General features: G+C 32.9%; 1 protein-coding gene across 2 annotated transcripts in view; it reads right to left on the bottom strand.

The window, feature by feature from the left end:
* Positions 1–26,504, bottom strand: part of LOC114332573 (zinc finger protein 345-like) — a 105,644-nt gene that overhangs the window by 40,208 nt on the left and 38,932 nt on the right. Inside the window, exon 2 of one of the 2 annotated variants that reach the window (XM_050647086.1) lies at positions 21,360–24,493. The exons of the other annotated variant lie outside the window; for it this stretch is intronic. Within the exon in view, the coding sequence (XP_050503043.1) occupies positions 22,581–24,493 (1,913 nt within the window). The 3' untranslated portion in view covers positions 21,360–22,580. Of the gene's footprint in view, positions 1–21,359; positions 24,494–26,504 lie in introns of those variants that run through there. 2 annotated transcript variants of the gene reach the window in all.

The raw sequence follows: 26,504 nt of genomic DNA, 5'->3' as shown, positions 1-26,504 counted from the left end.
TGGTAACTAATTTGCTGTCTTGACCTTGATAATTTACGTGAAACGTCTATGAGTATGTATGGTTTGTGGTCAAGACAGCAAATTAGTTACCATTCCAATCAAGAGATGTCGCTGTCAGTCAATTCTCTTGTCATATTTAACAACTGACAGTTGACAATTAAATTAATTTTTATTTACTTTTTATTTTACAGTTTGTGGCTTAATTATTTTATGGTGTTACGTTTTTAATTAGATTTAATCACAATTTTAATCAAGTGTATTAACCTCCTCTCCATTTTTATGAGTAGAATTTTTAGTTTACATTGATCATCCCGTGTTGTGTTTCTCCATATTAAAAAAAACAATATAATAGATCTTGAAACAGTTTATTCCAATAGGCAAGTGTGTCATCAACATTTCGGACCTATATATTTTTGGAAGTTTGTAAAAGATTATAAGGTATTTATCTAACTAAACAATCATCCTACAAGATTCTTTCAAAAATTTTCATTTAATTCGATACACATCAGTGCTTTCACGTGACACATAGCAGTAGTGTTTAGCATTTTGAAAACAAATTGGAATATTTGAAGTTTTCAGTAAAATATGGAATAAAACATTGAACTGTCTTTCTGTTGTTTTAATTTCCTGCGAAATTTCATCAAAAATCCCGCAAAATTTATAATTTGAAATGCTCACGTAACTAAAATTTGTCATTTTAGTTCCCATTCCAATCAAGAGATGGCGTTAATTCGATCCGAAAGATTAACATGGTCGTGAAACGTCTATAAGTATATATGGTTTGTGTTATCTAGCCTCCACGCTAGGTACACCATTGGCCATGAGCCGATGGGTAGAGGGGATTTGACAGCTTTCGCCAGCGCTGTTAGTGGCAGTTTTGTGCATTTATCTGATAAATTTAAATGGCGCGCCATGGGTAGAGGAGAGGGGATTTGACGGTTTTCACCAGCGCTGGTAGTGCAGCGTTGCCACATTTAGTAGATTTCTACTTTTCTGGTAGATTTTTGAAAATTTTTAAAAAAATTCTAGTAGGCAATATTTTTTAGAAGATTTTTGGTATTTTTCAACATTTTTTATGACTAAAATAAAATTTGATTTTTAATAGTATTTACCCCATTTCTAAATTAATTTTTAGACATTTTGTTACAATTTCCCAATGTCATGACCGAAAATAAGATTCAGGGGTGGGATTCTGTGTACAATCGCTAACACCGCCGACCGCTTTCTATCAATGTCAATATATTTGAATTTTTAGTTTTAATTCAAATATTTTCTTGTTTTACTAAGTGTCACTTCAGCATCAACTAGCAAAACTAGAAAATAATTCAATTAAAGCTAAAAATTCAAATATTTTCACGACAATTGACATCGATAGAAAGCGAAGTGTAGATATCTACAGTGCACGGAATCTAGCCCCAGGACGTAGATGATGAATATTAAACAGAAATGAAACTGGATTCTGGTGTAACAAACTTGCAGATTTCAAGTAGCAGTGCAATCAGTACCTATTTCAGGTGTTATTGAAGAGTTCTGGTATTCGGTGAACCTGTTAAGGCCGCGTCCCACCATCAAATAATTTGATCAAACTGGTTTGAGCAAACTGAAAGTTACAGTTAGTGACGTCACATCCTGATGAAAAATTTTAATTTTAAATAAAGTACAAACAAGTTGGACAACTCAATACAAAAAGTTTGATCAAACTAGACTGATAGTGAGAGCACAGATTTTTAGAATTTCAAAAAAACTGCAATTGTGGCGATACTTCGTACTTCCGGAGTTTGCTAAAACTGTTTGATCAAATTATTTGATGGTGAGACGCGGCCTTTAGAAGCTAACGATGGAAAACTAAAATATTTGCAAAACAACAAATGTTGTGTTTGCGTGTTTCTAATGTAAAATGCGAAATAATTGTTTGAAGAATGTGATCCAGACATGCAGATGTTAAAATCAGTGGATGACAAAATATTATATACAAATATTAAATATGAAACTGATAAAAATTAATTATAGTTGGTCATTTTGTTCCCCAGTTAAAATATAAAAAAGTTTGGTTTTTGTTTACAAACAGTCGTATTAATTTCTAGTTAAACTCCCTCTGTGGCTCAGTGGTAAGAGCGCCTACCTTTGGATCGAAAGGTCCGAATGGTCCTGAACTCGAATCTCACCAGGGTAGAGAATTTTTCGTTTATTATAAATTAATAAATGAAAATAGTTTGTATCCTTGTGTGATCGGTACCCACCGGAGGGACCGCAGACGTTCGGATGTAATTAGCGTCTCTGCAAAGACAATGACATCGACTTTGCAAAGTAACAAGACACTTACTCAACACACACACTACACAATAACACTAGCTACCTATGGTAAAATCCACTGTACCATCACCATGCCAATGCCCATTAGTTGTCGAGGCATTAGCTAAATAAAAAAAATTTCTAGTTAGTCAGCTGTTATTTTTATTATAAAAAGTCCTAAATTATATACAAATATATTAATAAAGTTATATAGTATATTTTAGTTTTTGATAAGTAGATTTTATAACGCTGTGTCTAGGTACACGCTAACGTGTACGCAAATAAAAAAGTTAGGTACACGCGAATTAAACTTCATCAAGTCAGTGACGTCATTATTTAGCGTGCGCAGTGACTTTATATTTTGGTACACGCTATTTTGATATTTTTAGTGTTTGTTGTTTGTTTGATAGAAAATATTTTTATTAAGGGAAGGGGAAGGGAAGCAAAACTATTCAGATGTTTCAAACTTAATTATTGTAATAAAATAATATGTATATTAAAGTATATATATTTTATTCAGGTTAGCAAAATAAATATTAGTTAACATGATATATACAAAATACTGCTAAAATCATTTTTATACGTAAGTTAATTATACCAGTTTATATTGGTGTTTATTTTTGCTGTGGTGTTTATTTTTATTTATACAGGGAGTTGAACTTGTTACGATTTTCATAGAAAATTGGTTATAACTTTGTAAATACCCTGTATAACATAATAAACCTTTATATTTTTGTGATATGGAAGTTAAGAAGATTTCGAATATAAAATAAAATATAGAGGGTGTTCCATTTAAAAAACATAAGTTTGGTCTGCCACCATATTATCGAACGCCCTGTAACATTCTAACTAATTTTAGTAATTTTGTAATATGAAGCTCAAAGTTTGCTAAAATTTTTGTTACCAACTTTTATTGCTATCTATTACTATAGCGGATCTACTGAGCTTTATCACACTAATCAATCGCCCCGTATATTTTATCTTATTACTTCTGCTACCCTTAATCACGAATTTTTGTTTCTTATCTTTTTCATACTGTTTTAGAATGTTGTTAAACTCATTAAAAGAACTAAATAATTGTCCACACTCCATAGTTAATTGAAAAAAAAAAACACTAAGCCAGTGATCTCTTATCTTTTTCATACTGTTTTAGAATGTTGTTAAACTCATTAAAAGAACTAAATAATTGTCCACGCTCCATAGTTAATTTAAAAAAACACTAAACAAGTAAAAAATAAGAAAGCTCTTTACAAATCAATATTAAAGTTTAAACATAACGCGATTAGACAAATTCTAACCACGCTCTGACACTCGCGATACTTACAGATACTTAATAACGCGGCTCAAATTAGCGTGTACCAAAAAACCCAGTCATAGTACACGCTAAATAATGACGTCACTGAGTTGATGACGTTTAAGCGTGTACCTAACTTTTTTATTTGCGTACACGTTAGCGTGTACCTAGACACAGCGATTTTATAATAGTAAGCTAAACTTACAGTAGATTTTCTAAATAAAATGTGGCAACGCTGTGTTAGTGGCTGTTGGCAGTTTTGTTTTGTGCATTTGATAAACTTCACAAACTGAAATGGCCGGTAATATGGATTTTTCAAAAAAGAAAACAAGATATTGCAGCTCTTGTATTGATTCATGTAAAAATATTGAATATAACAGTACTGGATGCAGTTATTATATTCGGAAACATTGCGTACATGTCCTGTATCAACTAAATCCTTTCCTTTTTTGGTGTTGCTGATTGAAATTGGATATCATGGGAAATAAGACTTGAATCCAGTATAATGTTTAATATCCATTTTGATAGAATTCAAACAAATTACAATTCATACAAATTACAAATTTTAATAAGCAAAGCAGTAAGCACACAAAAATAAACAGAGGTAACCTTTAAAATGTTAAATAATTCATATAAACTTATTCTTTTTCTCAATGGTCTCTTGAGTAAGCAGTCATCCAGTCTCACGAACTTATATATTAAATATTAAAATTATAATGAATAAAATAAAAAAACATAATTAATTTTACTATTAATTCTGTGTATTCGTTTAGTAATCAGGTTACAATAATATTTCAGTTCATAATTTGTGTCTTTCTAGATAAGTATCTATTTTTCTCGTTTTGTATATTTCACATACATAAATTTTATCAGAAAAGTATAAGTTTCAAACCGCGAGATAGCGCTACCGTCGAAACTCACAGCCAATAGCCTCCGTACGGTACTTCCAATATTTAATATTATTTTATTCAAGTGGACAATAAAGGTAAAACACAAACAACTTTTGTTTCTTAATTATTTATTTATACAATAATGTGACATTTTACATAGAAATATGAGTATTTGTTGTTGTTTGTTTGGGTTAAATATGAGTATTTAATTCCGATTAAATATATGTTTACTTGTTGAATTTATCGGCTGCACACAACAGCTGATCGGCCATTAGACCCAACAACAAAACGCGAAATAAAATGTGTATTTTAAAACTGTTGGATAAACAGTACCTACAATCAGAAAAACTTACCTTTAAAAAGGTACTCGATTATGAAATAACAAAAATATCAAAAAACACGACTGAATATCAGCTTTTTATGGTGACACAAACTAAACACAAACACCAAACACATCACATAACCGACCATATAAAATAAGTGAACGACAACGAACGAACGAACACGAACACAGATTACAGATTCACAGATAGCGCAGGATTTGTCAAAAGTCATGTTCCACCAATCACAATGCCGACATCAGCGCCTCTGACTAAACGGAAGGAAAATAAATACGATTACATGTTTTTTATTAGGTGTTTTCGTGGAGCACGTCCTGAACGTGTTCAGAGGAAGAACGCTTGCGCATTAGAATTTTGGCTGTTCGCGGTGTTGAAAAATCCTCCTCTGAATAAAAAGTTCTCTGTTCGCGGAGCGCAACAACTTGTCCTGAACGTATTCGGAATGCGTTCAACAAGTTCTGGGATTAAAGAGAGGATTTATTGTCCGCACATGTGCAGAAGTTGATTTGACGAATTTATTTATTTTGTTAAGAGATTCGAGATTGTATTTCTAACCTAACAAGTTTAAAATTTTGAATTGTTGTGTTATCATACAAATGTTGTAAAAGGTAAGGTTTTTTAAATTGTATTATGTATTTCAGTTTCTTATTTTTAAAAACTTTTTAGATGATGAACCTCAGTTCAAGTGATGAAGATTTGGAAGAGATTGTAGGACTTTTAAATGTTCCAAAAAATGCAAATTTTTTTGAGGAAACTGTGCAACAATTTAATAACCAACAATTTATACAGAATTTTAGATTAGTAGAAAGATCTCATTTCCACAATATTATGTAAAATTACTTTTCCTTTTTTGGGAGTGTTGTTTGTCCTAGCGTAGATAAAGATAAAAGAATAAAGTTAGGCAATTGGCATAGGCAACCCAAAAAACATCCGGAAATTGTTCGTGCAGAAACAAATTCAGAATATATTCGGAGACACGCTTGCGCATATATTTGTATCCGGGTTAAGTTCAGAATACATTCAGGATGTGCTCCACGAAAACACCTATTAGAGTTAGCGGGGCATGGGCGTGATCTTAGACAAGGAAAAAAGAGTCTCTCTTTCCTTGTCTAAGGGCGTGATAGTCGTGACGTCAAAACGTCAAAAAAGTTTTCCAAACACGTTGTGTCTAGGTACACGCTAAAATGTACGCAAATAAAAAAGTTAAACTTCATCAAGCTAGTGACTGTATATTTTGATACACGCTATTTTGATATGTTTGGTGTTTGTTTGATAGAAAAATATTTGTTATGACGTTTAATTCTACCTAACTTTTTTATTTGCGTACACGGTAGCGTATACCCTAGACACAACGTGTTTGGAAAAATTTTGACGTTTTGACGTCACACTATCATGGTCCATAGGCCATTCCAACATGCTGTCAATTTTAACATCAACCTGACAGCGGGAGGCAAACTGTAATTCTATCCTTAAGCCGGCTTTACATTTACGAGTACTCGGATCCGAGTTACGAGTAGAACTGCGAACGTTTACGAATACGAGCGATTCTTATTGCTTTTTCTCCACTTTCTATATGGAAATATTCATTATATCTACCGGGTGTCCCAATAAGAATGGCTCTCGGCCATATCTCAGGAACCGTTTATAGTAGAGCTTTGAAATAAAAAATTTTATAACAAAAGTTACCTCAGGAAAAGCCTGGAAATTATTTTCATAATTGTGGGTCCACCGCTAGAGGGCGTAATTGAATATCAAAAATAAAAAAATCTAAATTTTACAAAATTTTCCTAATGAAGGGGCACTGGAAATCCGATTATTGTATTCTTCATCAAATTCTGCGCATATTTGATTTAACAAGTTTAACTCTACCTTTGCAAATAAGAGGTGGGGGTGAGTGGGAACCTTGATATGAAAAAATGGCTGTAAGTCCGGTTCTGCTAAATCAAATTTTGAAAACTGGGTCTTGTTGAAGACAGATCTTTTTCTTTAATGTAAGCGTGATAATTTTGAACCATCCTATTAAGTAATAAGCCAGCTGGGAGGCGTTATTTAATTTTCTTCAGAAATCTAGTTTTCTTTGGAAAATATTAAATACAAGTATACATTTTTAATCATACTTTATAAAATTAGATTAAATTAGCAATAGAATAGCGAAAACCGCATGTCGGTACCTTTTTTCTATCTCAAGATATCTCGAGAAACGTGTAAATTTTATACATAACTGTTACTATCATCGGTAAACTAAGTTAATGAAAAGTAGTGTGCTGTGGAAAAAAACAAAATAACATTTTCCAGATGTCAACGTATAAAAATATAATTAATTAAAACAACAATATAAAGAGAAACAATACTATTAAAATTAAATATAACACAGAACAAAAAGAACTACTTAGTGACGACCTAAATATTCAAATTGTTGCCCATCATACACTACTCTAGAATACATTATCTAGAGAATACTAAACGCCATTCAAAGCATATCGAGAGCAGAAATTGAGACTGCTGTTCAATCTACTCTTGAAAGAGTAAATGTTTGCAACGAAAATGATGGGCAAAAATTTTAACGTTTATGTCATCACTAAATAGTTGTTTTTATTTCTTTGTAATAGGGCTTTTCAACGCTTCTCATTTGTTTCGAGCCTCTGTCATATGCCGTATAATCCGTGTATAATATTAATATACGAGATACGAACGAGGCTCGAAACAAATGAGAAGCGTTGAAAAGACCTAATATACGTTGACAGCTGGAAAATGTTTCTTTGTTGTTTCCATAGCACACTACTTTTAATGAATTTCGTTTACCGGTGACAGTAACAGTTATGTTTTTAAATTTACACGTTTTGTAAGATATCTCGAGATAGAAAAAAGGTATTAATATGCGGTTTTCGCTATTCTGTTGCTAATTTTGTCTAATTTTGTAATATGGTATTAAAAGTGCATGTTTGTATTTAATATTTTCCAAGGAGCACTAGATTTCTGAAAAAAAATAAATAACGCATTCTAGCTGGCATATTAAGGCCACGTCTCACCATCAAATAATTGACAGTTATTTGATCAAACTTGACAGTCAAACTTGACTAGTGACACAAACTATACATACTAACTGTCACTTTGTGTCACTAACTGTCAAGTTTGATCAAATAACTGTCAATTATTTGATGGTGAGACGGGGCCTTTACTCAGTAAGTTGGTTCAAAATCATAACTTTTACATTGACGAAAAAGATCTGTCTTCAACAAGACCAAGTTTGCAAAATTTGATTAAGCAGAACCGGACTCACAGCCAGTTTTTCATAACAAGGTTCCCACTCACCCCCACCTCTTATTTCCAAAGGTAGACCTAAACTTGTCAAATCAAATATGCGTAGAATTTTATGAAGAATACGACGATCTGATTTCCAGTGCCCCTTCATTAGGAAAATTTTGTAAAATTTAGATTTTTTAATTTTTGATATTCAATTACGCCCTCTATTGGTGGTCCCACAATTATGAAAATAATTTCCAGGCTTTTCCTGAGGCAACTTTTGTTATAAAATTTTTTATTTCAAAGCTCTACTATAAACGGTTCCTGAGATATGGCCGAGAGCCATTCTTATTGGGACACCCGGTACAATAGCTTTAAAGCAGCTTTACATCAAGGCTATGCAAGTCTCATGCTATGCAAGTCCGTCTTGCAAGGCATATCTCTTGCCTAGCCTGGCCTTTTTACATCAGAGCTATTTCTGTGCAATTTTAGATACCACTTTCATTGTTGCCAATAGAAGAAATATATCAAAATATTAACTTCAGATATTTCACTTGGAAATTTCAGTCCATAATTAAATATATTCAAATATAAATCACAAATTATTACATCCGATAAATACTATTTAAATTTACACAATAAGGTGAAGTTTTCTTCTAAACTATAAATTTTGTCATATTGGTAACATGAATTTTGACAGGACTTGCATCAAAATAGCATGAAAAATAGAACATGTTTTAATTTTTCGTCTAGCACCAGGAATTGCATGGAAATAGCGCGTAGGCATGCGCAGTAGCGTGATCTGTCTTGCATGGCTCTTGCCTAGCATGAAAATAGCATAATGTAAAAGCAGCTTTATATGCATTATTTATGTTGTCGATATCGCGATATTCCTCGAGTTAACAGAGAGTTATCAAGTAACCCTAGGAGAATACGGTAACGCTATTTTACTGTATACTTTACATGTTATTTATAACGTTACCGTATTCTCATAGAGTTACTTGGTAACTCTCTATTATTCCACGAACATTCAAATAATCGGTAAAAATCAATAAATCATGATACTGGGTGCGTTCAGCGGTGAGTGATCAATTTACGCTACTGATACATCGAACGAAGTGCTCTTTATATTCCGCTACATTTTCTGCTCCAATTTGTTTGTCAAATTTCAAATATTTTATTTAGCTGTCAAGAACTTAACCAAACTTTATTTTGTAATTTTGTCTACTCTAAAGAAAAAATAATGAATTATCAGATATCGGATCATCTAGATACTGTTTTATTTTCTACCAGGTAACATTATAATACAATAGATACCTTTATAAATCTGGTTCACTCAAAATAGGAACCAAAACTGTGCCAAAAGTACCTGTTTATTGCTTTTACGCATGCGTCATTTTATGCTACACTCAAAATGTGCTCCAAAAGATGGCGACCGCTCCGCTACATTTTCGAATCGAATTTCGATGTTGGCGAAACGCCACCGCTATAAATAGTATCTTCCCGTAGCTCAAATACGTCCGAGTTCGCGAATGATGACGTAGCTGGAGACCGGAAGTTAAATTTGAATTCTTGTTAAAATTAAATGGCATTTGTATGCATTCTGTGATGAAATTATTCAATTCGCAACATAACATTAAACTTCAATGTATTCGAACAAAATTTAGTGTCGAGATTCCTGTCAAAATAACAGACATAAATAAAATATAAAATACACTTGGCTTACAACCGCGAACAATTCAAACTAATCGGACATTACGAATGATTACGAACTTGCCGGTCAGTTACGTCACGACTTCAGGATGTGCAATATAGTATCTTGTTATTTAGAGACAATAAACTGTCCCATTTATTCTCCAGAAAATCTCAGTTCCGCCATATCGAAAAACGTGTTTTTCAAGTTGTGTAAGTTGGTCTTGTCAAATGTGTCATTCTAATTTCTAGGCCAACGTTGCCAGTTCAACCATGATACTATAAATAACAAGATAGGATCTTCCCGTAGCGCAAATACGTCCGAGTTCGTGCATCGCATGACGTAACTAGAGACCGGAATTTGAATTCTTGTTGTTAGCTTATAGTCCAGGCCATAGTTCAACGAATTAAGCCAGTTTTCGGACAAACCAACCATCTTCTATTTTAGAAATTAAGGCGGCTGCACAATTGACCGGGAACGAGAACGGAAACTGAAAGCATCAGCAGATTCACAATTAAATGGTTAACAGCTGTTTTGTGTCACTGTCACTTGTGCTGTTAATTATTTTTCTTCTCAAAATAAATTTTGTGGAACGATCTTTTTCTAATTTTATTAAAAGAAAATGTCTGTTAACTCTAAAAATATGGATTTATTTGATGACGAGCTTTTAATATTTTCGTTTTTTTATGATCTTGGAACTAATTTACACAATATGTGTTCAATCACAAAGGTTTGTCAGCATAAAGATAAAAAGCATATCATTCAAATATTTATATTATTATTATGTATCAAATTACCATATAAGTACGTACTATGATCTACATTCTACATCAATCATCATACGGATGAGGACATTATTTTTCCAATAAAGAAATCAATCGTTCGTCATTTATTTTAATGCAAAATGTATAAAAATTGTCAGTAAAACTTGGTCACACACTTCCAACAAATTTTTATTGGGCATTTGACAGTATTTTTAATACTGCCTTCTGATTGGTTCCGGGAATACAACGGGAACGAGAAAGTTAAAACATGGTCAACTTTCCCGTTCCCGGACAGCTTCTCGTTCTCGGTTATTGTGCATCTACAACATTAATTTACGTAGAGGTTAACTTTTTTCCGGTTCTCGTTCCCGGGCAATTGTGCAGCCGCCTTTATTCTCTTTTTATCACACTGACGTGGCATCGTATTTAAGGCTAATTTTCACAGATCCGATATCCGAAGACACGAAATACGAAATTTTTTCGTACGATTATATTTGATTGTCGTATCCGAAATTTTTTGACATTTGTGTAATATGTCAGATTATTCCATGGATTGATATTTGATACAAATGTTTGCTGTTGGATATTGAACAGGAACAGATAGATAGTTTTATTTCGATTTTATTCTTATTATTGTTTGGATCATCATGGATTCGTCAAATTATCTGTTTGAAGAGGATAAAAATGTGAGTTATTGTTAGAAGTACCATCACATCCATTTATAATTAACTGTTTTAATGGGAAATAAGCCACAATTTTACTAAAAAATAAAATCATTTTTTTTATTAAAATTGTGGCTTATTTCTCATTAAAAATAGTTAATTACAAAAATGCCACAAGAAAATAGTTTCAGAACAACATCCATTTATAATTACGATTTTGTTGTTCCATTTCAATATATCAAAAACACTTTACAAAAGTTATCAAGACGTTCAAGATAGAATGTCAACAGTGTCAAAATTCTTCCGATTTTCGTGCAAAAGTTAAAATAATTTTAACTTCTTCCGATGACTTTTTAATTTCGTACGAAAACCCAACTGTCACTTTTCAGCCAATGAAATTCTCTGAAATTTCTATCGTATCATCGTACCGTCGGACATCGGGAGGTGGATCACGAAACTCGATTATCGACTTTAGTCGATCGAGTTAACTCGATAATCGGGAACTTTGTTTCACGACATTCGATAAATCGACTCGACTCTACCAAAATCTCTCGACAACCCTAAAGGTGTCGAGTTAACTAGTTTTGAAGGTTATGCTAGTATTATTAGTGTGTTTCGGACGAAATTAAAATTTTTTTTATATAAAAACTCTATATTTGTAATTATTTTCTATAAAAACTTAATCTTTTGTATAATCACAAGTGCTTTGGACCAAATTTGTTAATTTCTTAATAAAAATCACAAGTATGCTGCCAATTGTTCGAGAACATTTACTGCAAATTCAAAGAAGGCAAGAAAATCTTGCATTGGTTCGTAAACGTGGACAACTCAGACGAAATAAGCAACCATTTGAACTGCCTGAAAAAAGATTTGTAGAGTTATTCAGACTCTCTAAGGACTTAGCATCAATACTCATCCAATTTGTAAGCCATCATGTAGCAGAGAGAAAAGTAGCTAGAGGAATAACTGTAGAAAGTATAGTTCTGTGTAGTTTACGTTTTTACGCAACAGGGTCATATCAAAGGTGTTTGGGAGAGGAGTTTAATTTTGGTATAGCCCAGAGCAAATGAATCTAATAAAATTTCCCACTGTTTTGGGGTTGGTCTAGTTGACATTGTTATTTCAATTTAAATCAACTAACGACAATTTTAACCCTAAATAACGACAATTTTAACCCTAAATAACGAAAATAAACGTTTTGAACGAGTCTTCGGTTGCCTACATAAACTGAACAGAAGTTAGGTACAACCGAGAAACTCGATTTTCTACTCGTTCGAGGTTCGTGAACAACTCAATAGACTCGATAACGAGTTAAGTCGATTTAGTCGAGTCGACTTTCGTGATCTGCCTGCTGATCTGTGAAAATCCACCTTTAAAGAATTTACTTTGACCAACTTGTCAAATCTGACAGATGTTAAGTAATTAAATAGGCAGTGGATAGGTAGCCGGTACCGGTCACGGTTATTAGACTTTATTACGGTTGTCTTGTCCGACGGTGGTGGGGAGACTTATATTTTTGACCTTACGTCACAAGAGTTTACATTCCCATATTTTTAAATTATCTTCGATCATTGAATGTGTGTTATTGTGTATATATGTGTATTATTTGTGTTATTATGAAATAATAAGACAAATAGTACACATTTTATCTTATACCGGGTGGTGAATCGTAAAAAGGGCCATAGGAAACTCAATGTAAAATTCTGAATTGTTGAATTCCTGCTTCCCTAATTATTCTACATCAAAAGTCATGAGATAATACTTGTAGAGAATTAAAATCTGTATTCAAATCAAAAGTTAAAATTGTTCTACGATTTAAATGCATTCCAAAATTTTGAAAAATATGATACATTTGCCACAATAGGTATGCGTGTAAAAGTAAGGCCACACGTTACTATTTAACTGACAGTGCTCACACCATTGACTGAATAAAAAAATCTTTATTATTAATCCTTTCTCCGCAACTGAGGGTATCTTATCAACTGTATTGTTTTTAAACAATAGATGATAAAATAAAAATATTGACAGTTCAAAAATGTGAAGATTATTGCATTGTGTGTGGCCTAAGTTTGGGCTGAAAACTAAAATGTATTACATTTTTACAAAATTTTGGAATATGTTTAATTACGTAGACCAATTTTAACAGTTATTTCCAATACAGATTTCAATCCTCTTCAAATAGTTTCTAATGTCTTTTGATGTAAAATAATTATTAGGGAAGCTGGAATTCAACAGTTCAGAATTTTACATTGAGTTAATGCAAAACCTTGACGCATGTCAAAATTCCCAATGTGTTTTAATTGTATTCATTTTTTTCGAATCCTGAGAAAACTAATAAATATTTTTGAAAAATTTAAACTCAGAATGAAAGACTACATTATTACCGAGGGCTGAAAGTCCCTGAAAACTTCTATAATGTTTATTTTAATAAGTTACAGGGCTGAAAATAAAAGAGAAGTGTGATATTTAATTTCAAATATTTCATTCAATAGAATCTGCTTGTTTATTCTAAGGGGCTTTCCGCCCTCGGTAATAATGTAATCTTGCATCCTGCGTTTAAATTTTTCTAAAATACTTGGTTTCCTCAGGATTCGAAAAAAATCATATTACGATTCAAATGACAGTAAACTCTCGTGACGTAATCTCACCCTTAATGTTCATTGGTTAGTCGATTTAGGCTACCGTAGTAATGTCTAAGAACCGTGGGTACCGGTGACTTTTTCCGTAGCCGGTAGTTGGATTTTATTGGTTAAGCAATTAAGTGGGCGGAACTACCGGTCAATGAGTTGGTTGCCGGTAATACATTGGGTGATGTATTACCATGTGTATTACTTACGAAAATTATACAAAATAGCTGCATTTACATTACACATTTTCAATGGGTGCGTTCGGACGACCATAGCGGCTGACTGTCAGCAGAAATCGGCTGAGTGGTTGTATCCAGCCGTGATAGGAAAAGCTTAGTAAATCTCTCAGCGGCTGACTTCCAGCGGTGACGTCTGACAGCTACTGCTGGCTCAGCTGTCCAGCCGCTGTGGTCGTCCGAACGCACCCAATGATTGTGCGAAATAAGTGCAGAAAAAGTAATAAAACAGATCAAAGATCAAGTAAAACTTTATTAAAAAAATTAAAAAGTAACAATAGTTATGATTATTATTATACCCCGGTAGAACCAAAATTTAGTCCCCATCACAGATAATCAAACTTGCTTGATGGGTGCAGTTCTGAAGGCAAAACTCTACTTTTCTGCATGAACAATATCCTGTATAGATTTTCATGTTTCACAAGTTACCATAGTTTTAAAATTGATACCGAAACAAGATTAGAAACTATTTGTTTTTTAAATTCAACTTGATTGGATAGGCTTTTCATTTTCTTTTTTTTTTTTGTAAACCAATTACGGTTACATATTGTCCTTTTGGTCTTTCAACCTTTAATTCAATGTTCAATATTCAATGCTTTAAACTTTAAACAAAACAAACACAGAAGCATACGAAGACGAAGCAAACATAAACATAACCTAAACTAAACATATATACATACCTTGATTTAGACCAATAATAAGCAACTACCGGCTACCTATCCACTATCAGTTAAATAAGTCATGGAGGACTGGACCTATTCCTTTTTATTATGTTTAATCGTTCAATTATTCAGTTATAAGTGGATTTTTCAAGATTAACTTAACCCTCTCTCTGTTTATTAAATTTATTAGATACGGTTTTTTGTTAAAATTTTTAAATGTTATTTTTTTAGATTTAGTGAATGGCAACAACGAAGTGATTCACGAGCCATTGTGTCAAGTTTGAACACAGGTTTACATTGAAAAAAAAAGTGTACCTACCAGTCTTTTATGACGGGAAGTGTACCTTAGATACCTGTTAAATAGATTACTAGGCGGTTTTAGGGGTCGCTGAATACGAATACGCCATCAGAACCGACCCCCGGTACACAATGCTAAGGCATGTTATTTTCTGGAGTTTGGAGGGTTTTTATGTGCATCGGGTCCACAGGGGGGTCGATTTTGATGTTCACGGGAATCGGTCAAAAACTCCCGAATAATCTGTTTGCATAAATTTACTGCCGAAAACCCTCTAAACTCTAGATGACGTGGTTTAGCAGTGAACCTGGAGACCAGGTGCCCCGACAGTCGGTTCTGATGGCGTATTCGTCCTCAGCGACTCCAAAAACCCCCGAGTAACAAAATCTGGCCTTAATTCACTTATTTTGACACGTTTATGCACTTTAAAATGCAACTATGCATTTTCAGCCATTTTTAGTACGATTTATAGTATCATGGTCCGTCGTTTGAGCGCCCTGCTTGCCATCGCAATCTCGTATACTTTCCCGTTCCAAGTAGGCGAATAACTGTACTTGTGTGTGTTCTGGCAGTATGACGATAAGTCTAAAGGCCGCGTCTCACCATCAAATAATTTGATCAAACAGTTTGAGCAAACTCCGGAAGTACGTCAAAGTGACGTCACAATTGCAGTTTTTTTGAAATTCTAAAAATCTGTTCTCTCACTATCAGTCTAGTTTGATCAAATTTTTGTATTGAGTTGTCTAACTTGTTTGTACTTTATTTAAAATTAAAATTTTTCATTATTATCCACAATGAACACTCAGGATGTGACGTCACTAACTGTCACTTTCAGTTTGCTCAAACCAGTTTGATCAAATTATTTGATGGTGGGACGCGGCCTTAAGCCAAAAATAATAAAAAAAATTTAAAGCACTCATTAATAAAAAAAAATTAAAGCACTCATGGGAGTGCCGACAGAAGTTAAAACTTCTTTAGTATCTAGAGCTCAATGCTTTTTCCCCATCCAAAAAGAAGTGATATACCTATAAAGGCCGCGTCCCACCATCGTCAGTTAGTGACGTCACATCCTGAGTGTTCATTGTGGATAATAATGAAAAATATTAATTTTAAATAAAGTACAAACGAGTTAGACAACTCAATACAAAAAAATTGATCAAACTAGACTTAAGGCCGCGTCTCACCATCAAATAATTTGATCAAACAGTTTGAGCAAACTTCGGAAGTACGTCAAAGTGACGTCACAATTGCAGTTTTTTTGAAATTCTAAAAATCTGTGCTCTCACTATCAGTGTAGTTTGATCAAATTTTTTGTAATGAGTTGTCTAACTTGTTTGTACTTTATTTAAAATTAAAATTTTTCATTATTATCCACAATGAACACTCAAGGCCGCGTCCCACCATCAAATAATTTGATCAAACTGGTTTGAGCAAACTGAAAGTGTAATAATGTTTAAGGTCTTGTGAATTGTTATAGTACTTTATTCAATAATTATATTTTATAATTCAAAGTCATTGCTCTATTGTCGTTACTTGACCTAACCCCTGCCATGAGGCCTCGTGTCCTTGTCCTGTGTCATCGCTCTGTCAACAATCACTTCAAGTGATCTATGATCACAGGACTTTACATTTATGAGCTATTCAGCCTCATGACATCTTTCCCTTCCTATAAAGCAGAGAACTTACAACAATAAACTCAGAATAAAATATTATAAAATACTAATACTACCTACGACTAACAATAATATTAAGTGATTACAAAACTAGTACATCTCGAAATCATTATATCGAGTTGGGGGTTTAATTACTCTTTTACCTCTGGTAGGAAACTGATTCGGTACTTCACTCTCACAGGCCATTGATGTTGAAGGTTTGTTACTCTGATTATCATCAAGATCATCTTCTAATTTAATGTGATGTTTAGGCGTATTACTAGATGGTCTCAAGTGATATTTATTTCTTCTTACCAATGTTCCATTTTCTTTCTCAATAACATATGATCTTGGCTCTTGTAAACATTGCCTGACCACAGCAGGTTTCCATTGCCCATCTTCCCTTATAACAACGTTATCGCCTTCACTTAATTCTTCTCTTGCAGCTGTATTTCTATCATAGTAGTGCTTGTACAATTTTCTTTTGTCATCCAATTTATTCTTTTCACTTGTTAGGTCTACTTGTTCTGGTAAATATTTTTCATGTAAGACTGGAAGTTTGCTTCTAAGTCTACGACTATTCAAGAGTTGTGCTGGGGACTTGTCTGATCCTAACAGTGGTGTGTTCCTATATTCTAATAAAGCTAACTGAAGATCACCACACTTTCTGAGAATATTTTTAGCTATCTGAACAGCTCGTTCCGCCTGCCCATTTGATCTAGGATATCTAGGGCTAGATGTCACAAATTTAAAATTCCATTCTCTAGAGAATTCTCTACATTCCTTAGAGCCAAAAGGCATATTGTCAGATACAATTTCCAAAGGAATCCCATGAGTGGCAAACATGGTCTTAAATGATTTTATTATTGACTGGGATGTTTTGGACGGCAACAGAACAATTTCAATCCACTTTGTGAGATAATCCATTACAATTAAATAAGATGCTCCTCCGAACTCACAAATATCAGCCGCTAGCATTTGAAATGGAAGTTCTGGAATTTCTCTTAGTATTAATGGCTCTTTAACATTACTTCTGTGATATTTCTCACAATCAACACAATTTCTAACCAAATCCACTATGTCCTTATTCATATTTGGCCAGAACAACACTTGCCTTGCTCTTTGCTGTGTCTTTGTAACTCCAAAGTGTGTTTCATGAAGAAACTTTAACATCCTAGGCCTTAAAGAATCCGGGACTATAACTCTGTCCATATAAAATATCAAATCATTCAATATGTAGATGTCATGCCTAATACTAAAATAATCTTTTACTACATAAGGTACCCTCGAAGAGCATGACGGCCACCCTTTTTCACAAAAATCTTTGATCAATTGAAGTTTTTTATCCTGTTTAGTTTCAGCTATAAATTCCTCTCTCCTTTCATCTGTTATATTTATTGTATGCACTATTTCTGTTACAAAAGCATCATCCTCTACCTTTTCCTTCACAAAATTACGAGATAACAAATCAGCTATTAGCATTTCCTTGCCTGGCATATATTCCACAGTTAAGTCATATTTTAATAATTTTACCTTCATACGTTGTAGTCTAGGAGAATCTACTTCAGCTATGCCTTTCTTCATTATCGAAATCAATGGCTTATGATCTGTGAATACCTTAACTTCTCTACCATAAATATAATTATGAAATTTAGTACAAGAAAATAGGATTGCATTTAGTTCCTTTTCAATCTGGCTAAATCTAGTTTCACAATCAGTTAAAGACCTAGAAGCAAAAGATACCGGTTTATGATTCTGCAGTAATACACATCCCACGCCATTTTGACTTGAATCTGTTTGAATTATTATTGACTTATTTTCATCAAAATTTGCAAGAACTGGTGGTGAGCAAATTAACTTTTTTATTAAATTTAATGCGTCTGTGTGACTTTTAGTCCACACCCAAAGTGTATTCTTTTTTAACAATTCTCTTAATGGGGCTGATACATCCGATAAGTTTGGTATAAAACTGCGATGATAATTGATCATGCCCAATATTTTTTGTAACTCTTTTTTATTATTGGGTTCTTTTAAATTAATAATAGCTTTTATTTTATCTAAGTCAGGTCTCATACCATTTTTATCAAATGTATTTCCCAAATATTTTACTTCAGACATTCTATATTGTATCTTATTAGAATTAAATTTTACCCCAATATTTCTAGCACGTTCCAATACTTCATTAAGGATTCTATCATGTTCTTTAAGACTATCAGCAAATATCAAAAGATCATCAAAATATATAAGACAGCCCTCAATATCACCAAAATTCTCTAAGTTAATTCTTTGAAAAAATTCGGGGGCAATATTTAGTCCAAATGGAAGTCTATCAAATTTCCAAATTCCAAAGGGAGTTCCAAATGCACAAACTCTACTGGACTCCTCATCTAGCTGAACTTGATAGAATCCCTCTTTAAAGTCTAAAACAGAAAAATAGCATTTGTTTTTTAACTTATTGCATATCTCTTCAATAGTAGGTATTAAGCAATATTCCTTTTCAAGCGCTTGGTTTAAATCTTTAGGATCCAAACAGATTCTTAACGTTTTATCAGGCTTTTCAACGATAACTAAATTGCTCAACCACTCAGTAGGACCCTCACATTTAGATATGATGCCACGTTTTTCTAAATCTAAAAGTGTGTTTTCTAATCTTTTTTTAATGGCTAAAGGGACCCTTCGTGGTGGTTTAGCTACAGGAACACAATTATCTTTAAGTTTTAGTTTACATTTTTGAGGACATTTGCCTAATCCAATGAATACATCACTATTTTGTTTAATAAAGGCACTTTTTGTTATGTTTAAATCTATGTTATCTACTCTTCGTATCAAATCTAAATCTAAGCATGATTTTAACCCTAAAATTGGTGTAAGGCTATCTTTAACTACAACAAATTCTAATAAATAATCAATATTTTTATATTTACAGACAAGTTTTATTGTACCAATAGGAACGACCTTAAAACCACCATATGTTTCAAGTATGACTTTAGTTTCTTTTAAATCATTAATTTTGCAAACTTTTTGAACAAAACCATTAGGCAAAATGTTAACCTGTGCCCCTGTATCTATTTTAAAAGGTATATCAACATTACTAATTTTTAAATTTTCGATCCAGTCTTTATTATTTTTATTCTTGATTTCATTAACAGTGATTGATGATATCATAAAATCACCTACCTCGTTATTTTCACTTTCTTCCACTTGTACTTCTCTCACTAACCTGCTATGATAACACACTTTATCGAAATGGTTATTTTTACCGCACTTTCTGCACTTTTTTCCATATGCTGGACACCTCCTTGGCCCATGGACTCTCCCACAGTTTCTGCAGCTATATTCATCTCTAGAATTTGCACTCCTGAATGTTTGGACTGAATTTTGCCCCTGCTTGGCTTTACTCCCAATTGATTCAATTTTAACCTTCTCCAAGCTGTTCTGAACTTCTTTTATTTGAGCTTGGGATATTTCATGCATTTTACATATTTCAATAGCTTTAGCCAGATCTAAATTAATGGTCTTTAACATGTTTTGTTGTGCATCCTTACTATTAGTGCCTAATACTATTCTATCTCTTACCATTGAAGATGCTTCTGCTCCAAACTCACAATTTTTTACTTTGTTTTTTAAATCTGTTAAAAAGTGGTCAAACGGCTCTCTTTCTTCTTGAATGCGGTTGTAAAACACATATCTTTCATAGACCACGTTTTTTCTAGGCGTGACATAAGACTCAAATGCTTCCAATACATCTGCTAGCTTGCCTTTTTGGGCCTCCGTTAATTCCAAAGTGTTATAGATTTCAATGCCTTCTTCTCCAATTAGATTGAGTAAAATTGCTACCTTAACGTCATCACTTTTACCACTTTTTCCAGAGGCCATCAGATATATTTCAAAACTTTGTCTGAATCTTTTAAAATTTTCGGCCACATTTCCTTCAAATGACAATGTATTTGGTAACCTCACTTCCATGATTTTGGTTTATTTTCCACTAGACTGCGCCATGTAATAATGTTTAAGGTCTTGTGAATTGTTATAGTACTTTATTCAATAATTATATTTTATAATTCAAAGTCATTGCTCTATTGTCGTTACTTGACCTAACCCCTGCCATGAGGCCTCGTGTCCTTGTCCTGTGTCATCGCTCTGTCAACAATCACTTCAAGTGATCTATGATCACAGGACTTTACATTTATGAGCTATTCAGCCTCATGACAGAAAGTGACAGTTAGTGACGTCACATCCTTTCCAATATGTAGCCGTGTCTTCGTTTAACTTCAAAAATCTAATCTGCTTTTGAACACAATCTTGGCATTTCCTTTCTATATATTCTTCTGTCTTTTCTCCATGTCAACATAACGATTTGTTATCCGCTTCCACACATCAGCTCCATGTTTTCACATAATGTGCCTACATAGGCAGATGTCTCTTTTATCAACATTAGAGAAGACTACCCAAAATGATATATTCTCACAGAAATAAGCATAGATGCATAAAATATTACTTTCTTTCATATAATCTTTATTTAACGATTTTGAGGGCTTTTGCCTTCATTTTTCCGTCGTACTCCAGTGTATACGAGCCATTTTCTATAAAAAGAAGATAATTACCAAACCGACCAAAACATCTTGAGAGCTTACTCAGTAACCCTTTTCCTATATCAGACTAAATTTAAATTGTATTTTTTTAAAAGGTAATGGTAATAAAAATAGTATAACATTTTTATTTTTATTGTATTTTTTTAGTTTAAGAATGACCACTCACACACTTTCAACAACTCCGAGGCACGACTGGGCTTCGGAGTTGATTGCTTCGGTGTTGATGATTTCATCCATTTTTAATTCTACTTTCTACAAAATATTAAAAATAATTCTGCTTTATTCATCGTGTGTCAAAAAAACTTTATAGCGCATACTTAGAAGAAAAAGATATTAAAAAATTAGCAAAATTAAGCTTTTACGAAGGCTTCGGTGTTGACTGTATAAAAACATACGCTTAGCTTAAGACACCTTGAAAATTTTTCTATCGCTTAACGATATTATGTTCATCCACTTTGTTGCACAATTTGGGTTAGACTGAAGCGTTCCTCCCTTGTCAATCTGCCTGCCATACAGTATAGTGCAGTTTGGCCTAAATTTTCATGAGGCCTCGGTGTTGATGCACAAAGTTGGTTACAGTTTTTAGTAGTAGATTTTTATGGTTTAATTTTAAAAATGAAAGTTATTAATTTGACACTTTTAAATTACATTGGGTTTTTAATTAAATATTGATAAAATAATCTGCACTTTTGTAACTTTTCAGCGTGTAATACTATAAAACAGATCAAAAAACAAGGTGAGTTACAGCCTCGGAGTTGATATTTTGACTATAAAATTGCATAAAATGTTTGTAAAAATACTTTTTTTTTTAAATTAATGTTAAGTGGCGTACATTCATCTATTGTATAACTTAACTTTGGCAACACAATTTAAAACACAGTATGTAAAGGACTTAAGAAAAAAGCGAGTTACACAATATGCCGCTTATTTTGGCGAACCACCCATATGTTGTCAGCTGTTTGGTACAAATCATGATACTATAAATAACAAGATAATACATTGCACATCCTGAAGTCGTGACGTAACTGGAGACCGGCAAGTTCGTAATGGTTCGTAATCATTCGTAACGTCCGAGTAGTTTGAATTGTTCGCGGTTGTAAGCTAAGTGTATTTTATATTTTATTTTTGACAGTTATTTTAACATGAATCTCGACACTACATTTTTTTCGAATACATTGAAATTAATGTTATGTTGCTAATTGAATAATTTCATCACAGAATGCATACAAATCGCATTTAACTTTAACAAGAATTCAAATTCAACTTCCGGTCTCCAGTTACGTCATCATGCGCGAACTCGGACGTATTTGAGCTACGGGAAGATACTATCTCGTTATTTACAGTATCATGGTACAAATATTACATTCAAATGATTTCTCATTAGTATGGACTGTCATATGTTGTTTCAGGAATGCTTTCGTTGAAAACGGTTTGGTGCAAATTTCACATTTAAATGGTTTTTCACCAGTATGCACTGTCATATGTGATTGTAAACGTTGCTTTGTTGTAAATTTTCTGGTGCAAATTTCACATTCAAATGGTCTTTCACCAGTATGCACTCTCATATGCTGTTTTAGGAATGCTTTTGTTGAAAACCGTTTGGTGCAAATTTCACATTCAAATGGTTTTTCACCAGTATGCACTGTCATATGTGATTGTAAATGTTGCTTTGTTGTAAACTGTTTGTTACAAATTTCACATTCAAATTGTTTTTCACCAGTATGCACTCTCATATGCGATTTTAAAAGTCTCTTTGTTGAAAACTGTTTGGTACAAATTTCACATTCAAATGGTTTTTCATTAGTATGCACTGTCATATGTGATTGTAACTGTTGCTTTGTTGTAAACTGTTTGTTACAAATTTCACATTCAAATTGTTTTTCCCCAGTATGTACTCTCATATGTGATTTTAAAAGTCTATTTAATGAAAATTGTTTGGTGCAGATTTCACATTCAAATGGTTTTTCACTAGTATGTACTGTCATATGTGATTGTAAACTGTGTTTTGTTGAAAACTGTTTGGTACAAATTTTACATTCAAATGGTTTTTCACCAGTATGCACTGTCATATGTGATTGTAAATGTTGCTTTGTTGTAAACTGTTTGTTACAAATTTCACATTCAAATTTTTTTTCACCAGTATGCACTCTCATATGCGATTTTAAAAGACTGTTTGTTGAAAATCGTTTGGTACAAATTTCACATTCAAATGGTTTTTCACCAGTATGCACTGTTATATGTGATTGTAAATGTTGCTTTGTTGTAAACTGTTTGCTACAAATTTCACATTCATACTGTTTTTCACCAGTATGCACTCTCATATGCGATTTTAAAACTCTGTTTGTTGAAAATTGTTTGGTGCAGATTTCACATTCAAATGGTTTTTCACTAGTATGTACTGTCATATGTGATTCTAAATTGTGTTTTGTTGAAAATTGTTTGGTACAAATTTCACATTCAAATGGTTTTTCACCAGTATGCACTGTCATATGTGATTGTGAATGTTGCTTTGTAGTAAAGTGTTTGTTACAAATTTCACATTCAAATTGTTTTTCACCAGTATGCACTCTCATATGCGATTTTAAAAGTCCGTTTGTTGAAAATTGTTTGGTACAAATTTCACATTCAAATGGTTTTTCACCAGTATGCACTGTCATATGTGATTGTAAATGTTGCTTTGTTGTAAACTGTTTGTTACAAATTTCACATTCAAATTGTTTTTCACCAGTATGCACTCTTATATGCGATTTTAAAAGTCCGTTTGTTGAAAATTGTTTGGTGCAGATTTCACATTCAAATGGTTTTTCACTAGTATGTACTGTCGTATGTGATTGTAAATTGTGTTTTGTTGAAAACTGTTTGGTACAAATTTCACATTCAAATGGTTTTTCACCAGTATGCATTGTCATATGTGATTGTAAATGTTGCTTTGTTGTAAATTTTCTGGTGCAAATTTCACATTCAAATGGTCTTTCACCAGTATGCACTCTCATATGCTGTTTTAGGAATGCTTTCGTTGAAAACGGTTTGGTGCAAATTTCACATGCAAAAGGTTTTTCCCCAGTGTGTATCCTCATATGAATATCTAAACAATATTTGTTTGACAATGATTTCTTGCAAATGGTACATATAAAACGTTGTCCTCCAGTCTTCACATTGGTAGCGGAAGTTATATATTGGTTCAAATGACTGTCACTTCTATCATGATTTGTTAATAGGCTTCTGGCATCAGTATCCATACAAGAGAAACCTAAAATCATAATTACGTGTTCAATCACAAAAATGTAATTATATGAAAATTAATAATGTATGATTGCAGAAAATATACAGTATAGTGCAAATGTTTATAAATAATTAAATATTATATGAATAAATCCGAAACAGGTTGATTTTTATTTTTAAATTATGATTTTTGACATATATACATATATCGTACTAGGCGTACTATCCATCTGGGCGTGATGATGTAATTCATAATTTTTGTAAATAAGTATAGGGGTCGTGTGCCAGCTCATCTCGCATTCAAATGGTTTTTCAGCAGAATGCACTATCATATTATGTGTTTTGAGTTTACTTTTAATTGGTGCAGATTTCACATTCAAATGGTTTTTTACTAGTATGCACTGTCATATGCGATTTTAAAAATAGTTTAGATGACAACTGTTTCCTACAAATTTCACATTTAAATGGTTTTTCACTAGTATGTACTGTCATATATGTGATTGTAAATTGGGTTTTGTTGAAAACTGTTTGGTACAAATTTCACATTACAATGATTTTTCACCAGTATGCACTCTCATATATGATTGTAAATGTTGCTTTGTTGTAAACTGTTTGGTACAAATTTCACATTCCAATTGTTTTTCATTAGTATGCACTCTCATATGTGATTGTAAATTTCGCTTTGTTGTCAACTGCTTGGTACAAATATTACATTCAAATGGTTTCTCATCAGATGCACTGTCATGTGTTTTTAAGTAATTCTTTATTGAAAATTGTTTGGTGCAAATTTCGCATTCAAATGGTTTTTCATCGGTATGCGGTAACATGATATATCTTTCTAGTGTACTCTTAATTGAAAATTGTTGGGTGCAGATTTCACATTTAAATGGTCTTTTACCAGTACGCACTCTTACATGCAGTTTTAGGGATGCTTTCGCTGAAAACGGTTTATTACAAATTTCATACAAAAGGTTCTCCCTCAGTGTGTATCCTCATATGGATATCCAAACAATACTTGTTTGACAATGATTTCTTGCAAATGATACATATAAAACGTTGTCCTCCAGTCTTCACATTCGTAGTGGAAGTTATATTGTTTCAAATTACTGTCACTTTTATCATGATTTGTTAATAAGCTGCTGGCATCAGTTTTCATATCTCTACAAGATAAACCTAAAATCATAATTATCTGTTAGAGTGGCGGCTCGCAAAAAATGTTGTCATTATGGACCATCATAAAATTCAACATGTGATATTATTTTGTCTAGGTCATGATTATAAAATTAGGTTTGCTAGAATGCATAAAAACAATTTTATTCAAAAAATAGTTATTGTAATGAAAATAATTTTGCATTAATAAATAATTGGATGATTTTTTCATTGTCTTAATTGTTAATAAAAAATCTAACAAGAGCATAGTCGCCAAATTTCAGGCCAATGCTTTCTCAATGCATTAATTTTTTCGAATCTCGAGAAAACTAATAAGTATTTTTGTAAAATTTAAACGCGGATGAAAGATTACATTATTATCGAGGGCCGAAAGTCCCTTAGAATAAACAAAAAGTGTCCTTTGAATGAGATATTTTAAATTACAAATCACACTCAATTCTCTCTTCTTTTTCACCCCTGTAACTTATTAAAATACACATTATAGAAGTTTTCAGGGACTTTCAGCACTCGGTAATAACGTAATCTTTTAGGCCGTCCGTACATGGAGCGACGCTCGAAGTAATCGACTCGATTCCAATCGCGTAGATCTCTCCCCGTCACTTAAGTTCCTTCGTTGTGGCATTGAGCTCCGTACACGGAGCGTTTAGGATTGCAAATCTCCTCGTCTTGTACGACTCTCGTTCCGTGCGATCTGAAGCACATGAGAAAGTTCGAGTGAGACGCACGTTTACAGTCAATACTTTATTTGTTTGCTTCGTTTTTGTTGATTTTTGCCCTAAATTAAATTTTAGTCTTTTTAAATATCGGTGAATGTTATGTTCGTTTATTTTAGTACTATTATTAGCTTTGTGGAAATATATTGTTTGTAA

The sequence above is a fragment of the Diabrotica virgifera genome, chromosome 3 (assembly GCF_917563875.1).
Source record: "Diabrotica virgifera virgifera chromosome 3, PGI_DIABVI_V3a".
NCBI classification, from domain to species: Eukaryota; Metazoa; Arthropoda; class Insecta; order Coleoptera; family Chrysomelidae; genus Diabrotica; species Diabrotica virgifera.
Note: the sequence above shows the minus strand (reverse complement) of the source record. Positions and strands in the feature narration are given on the sequence as shown.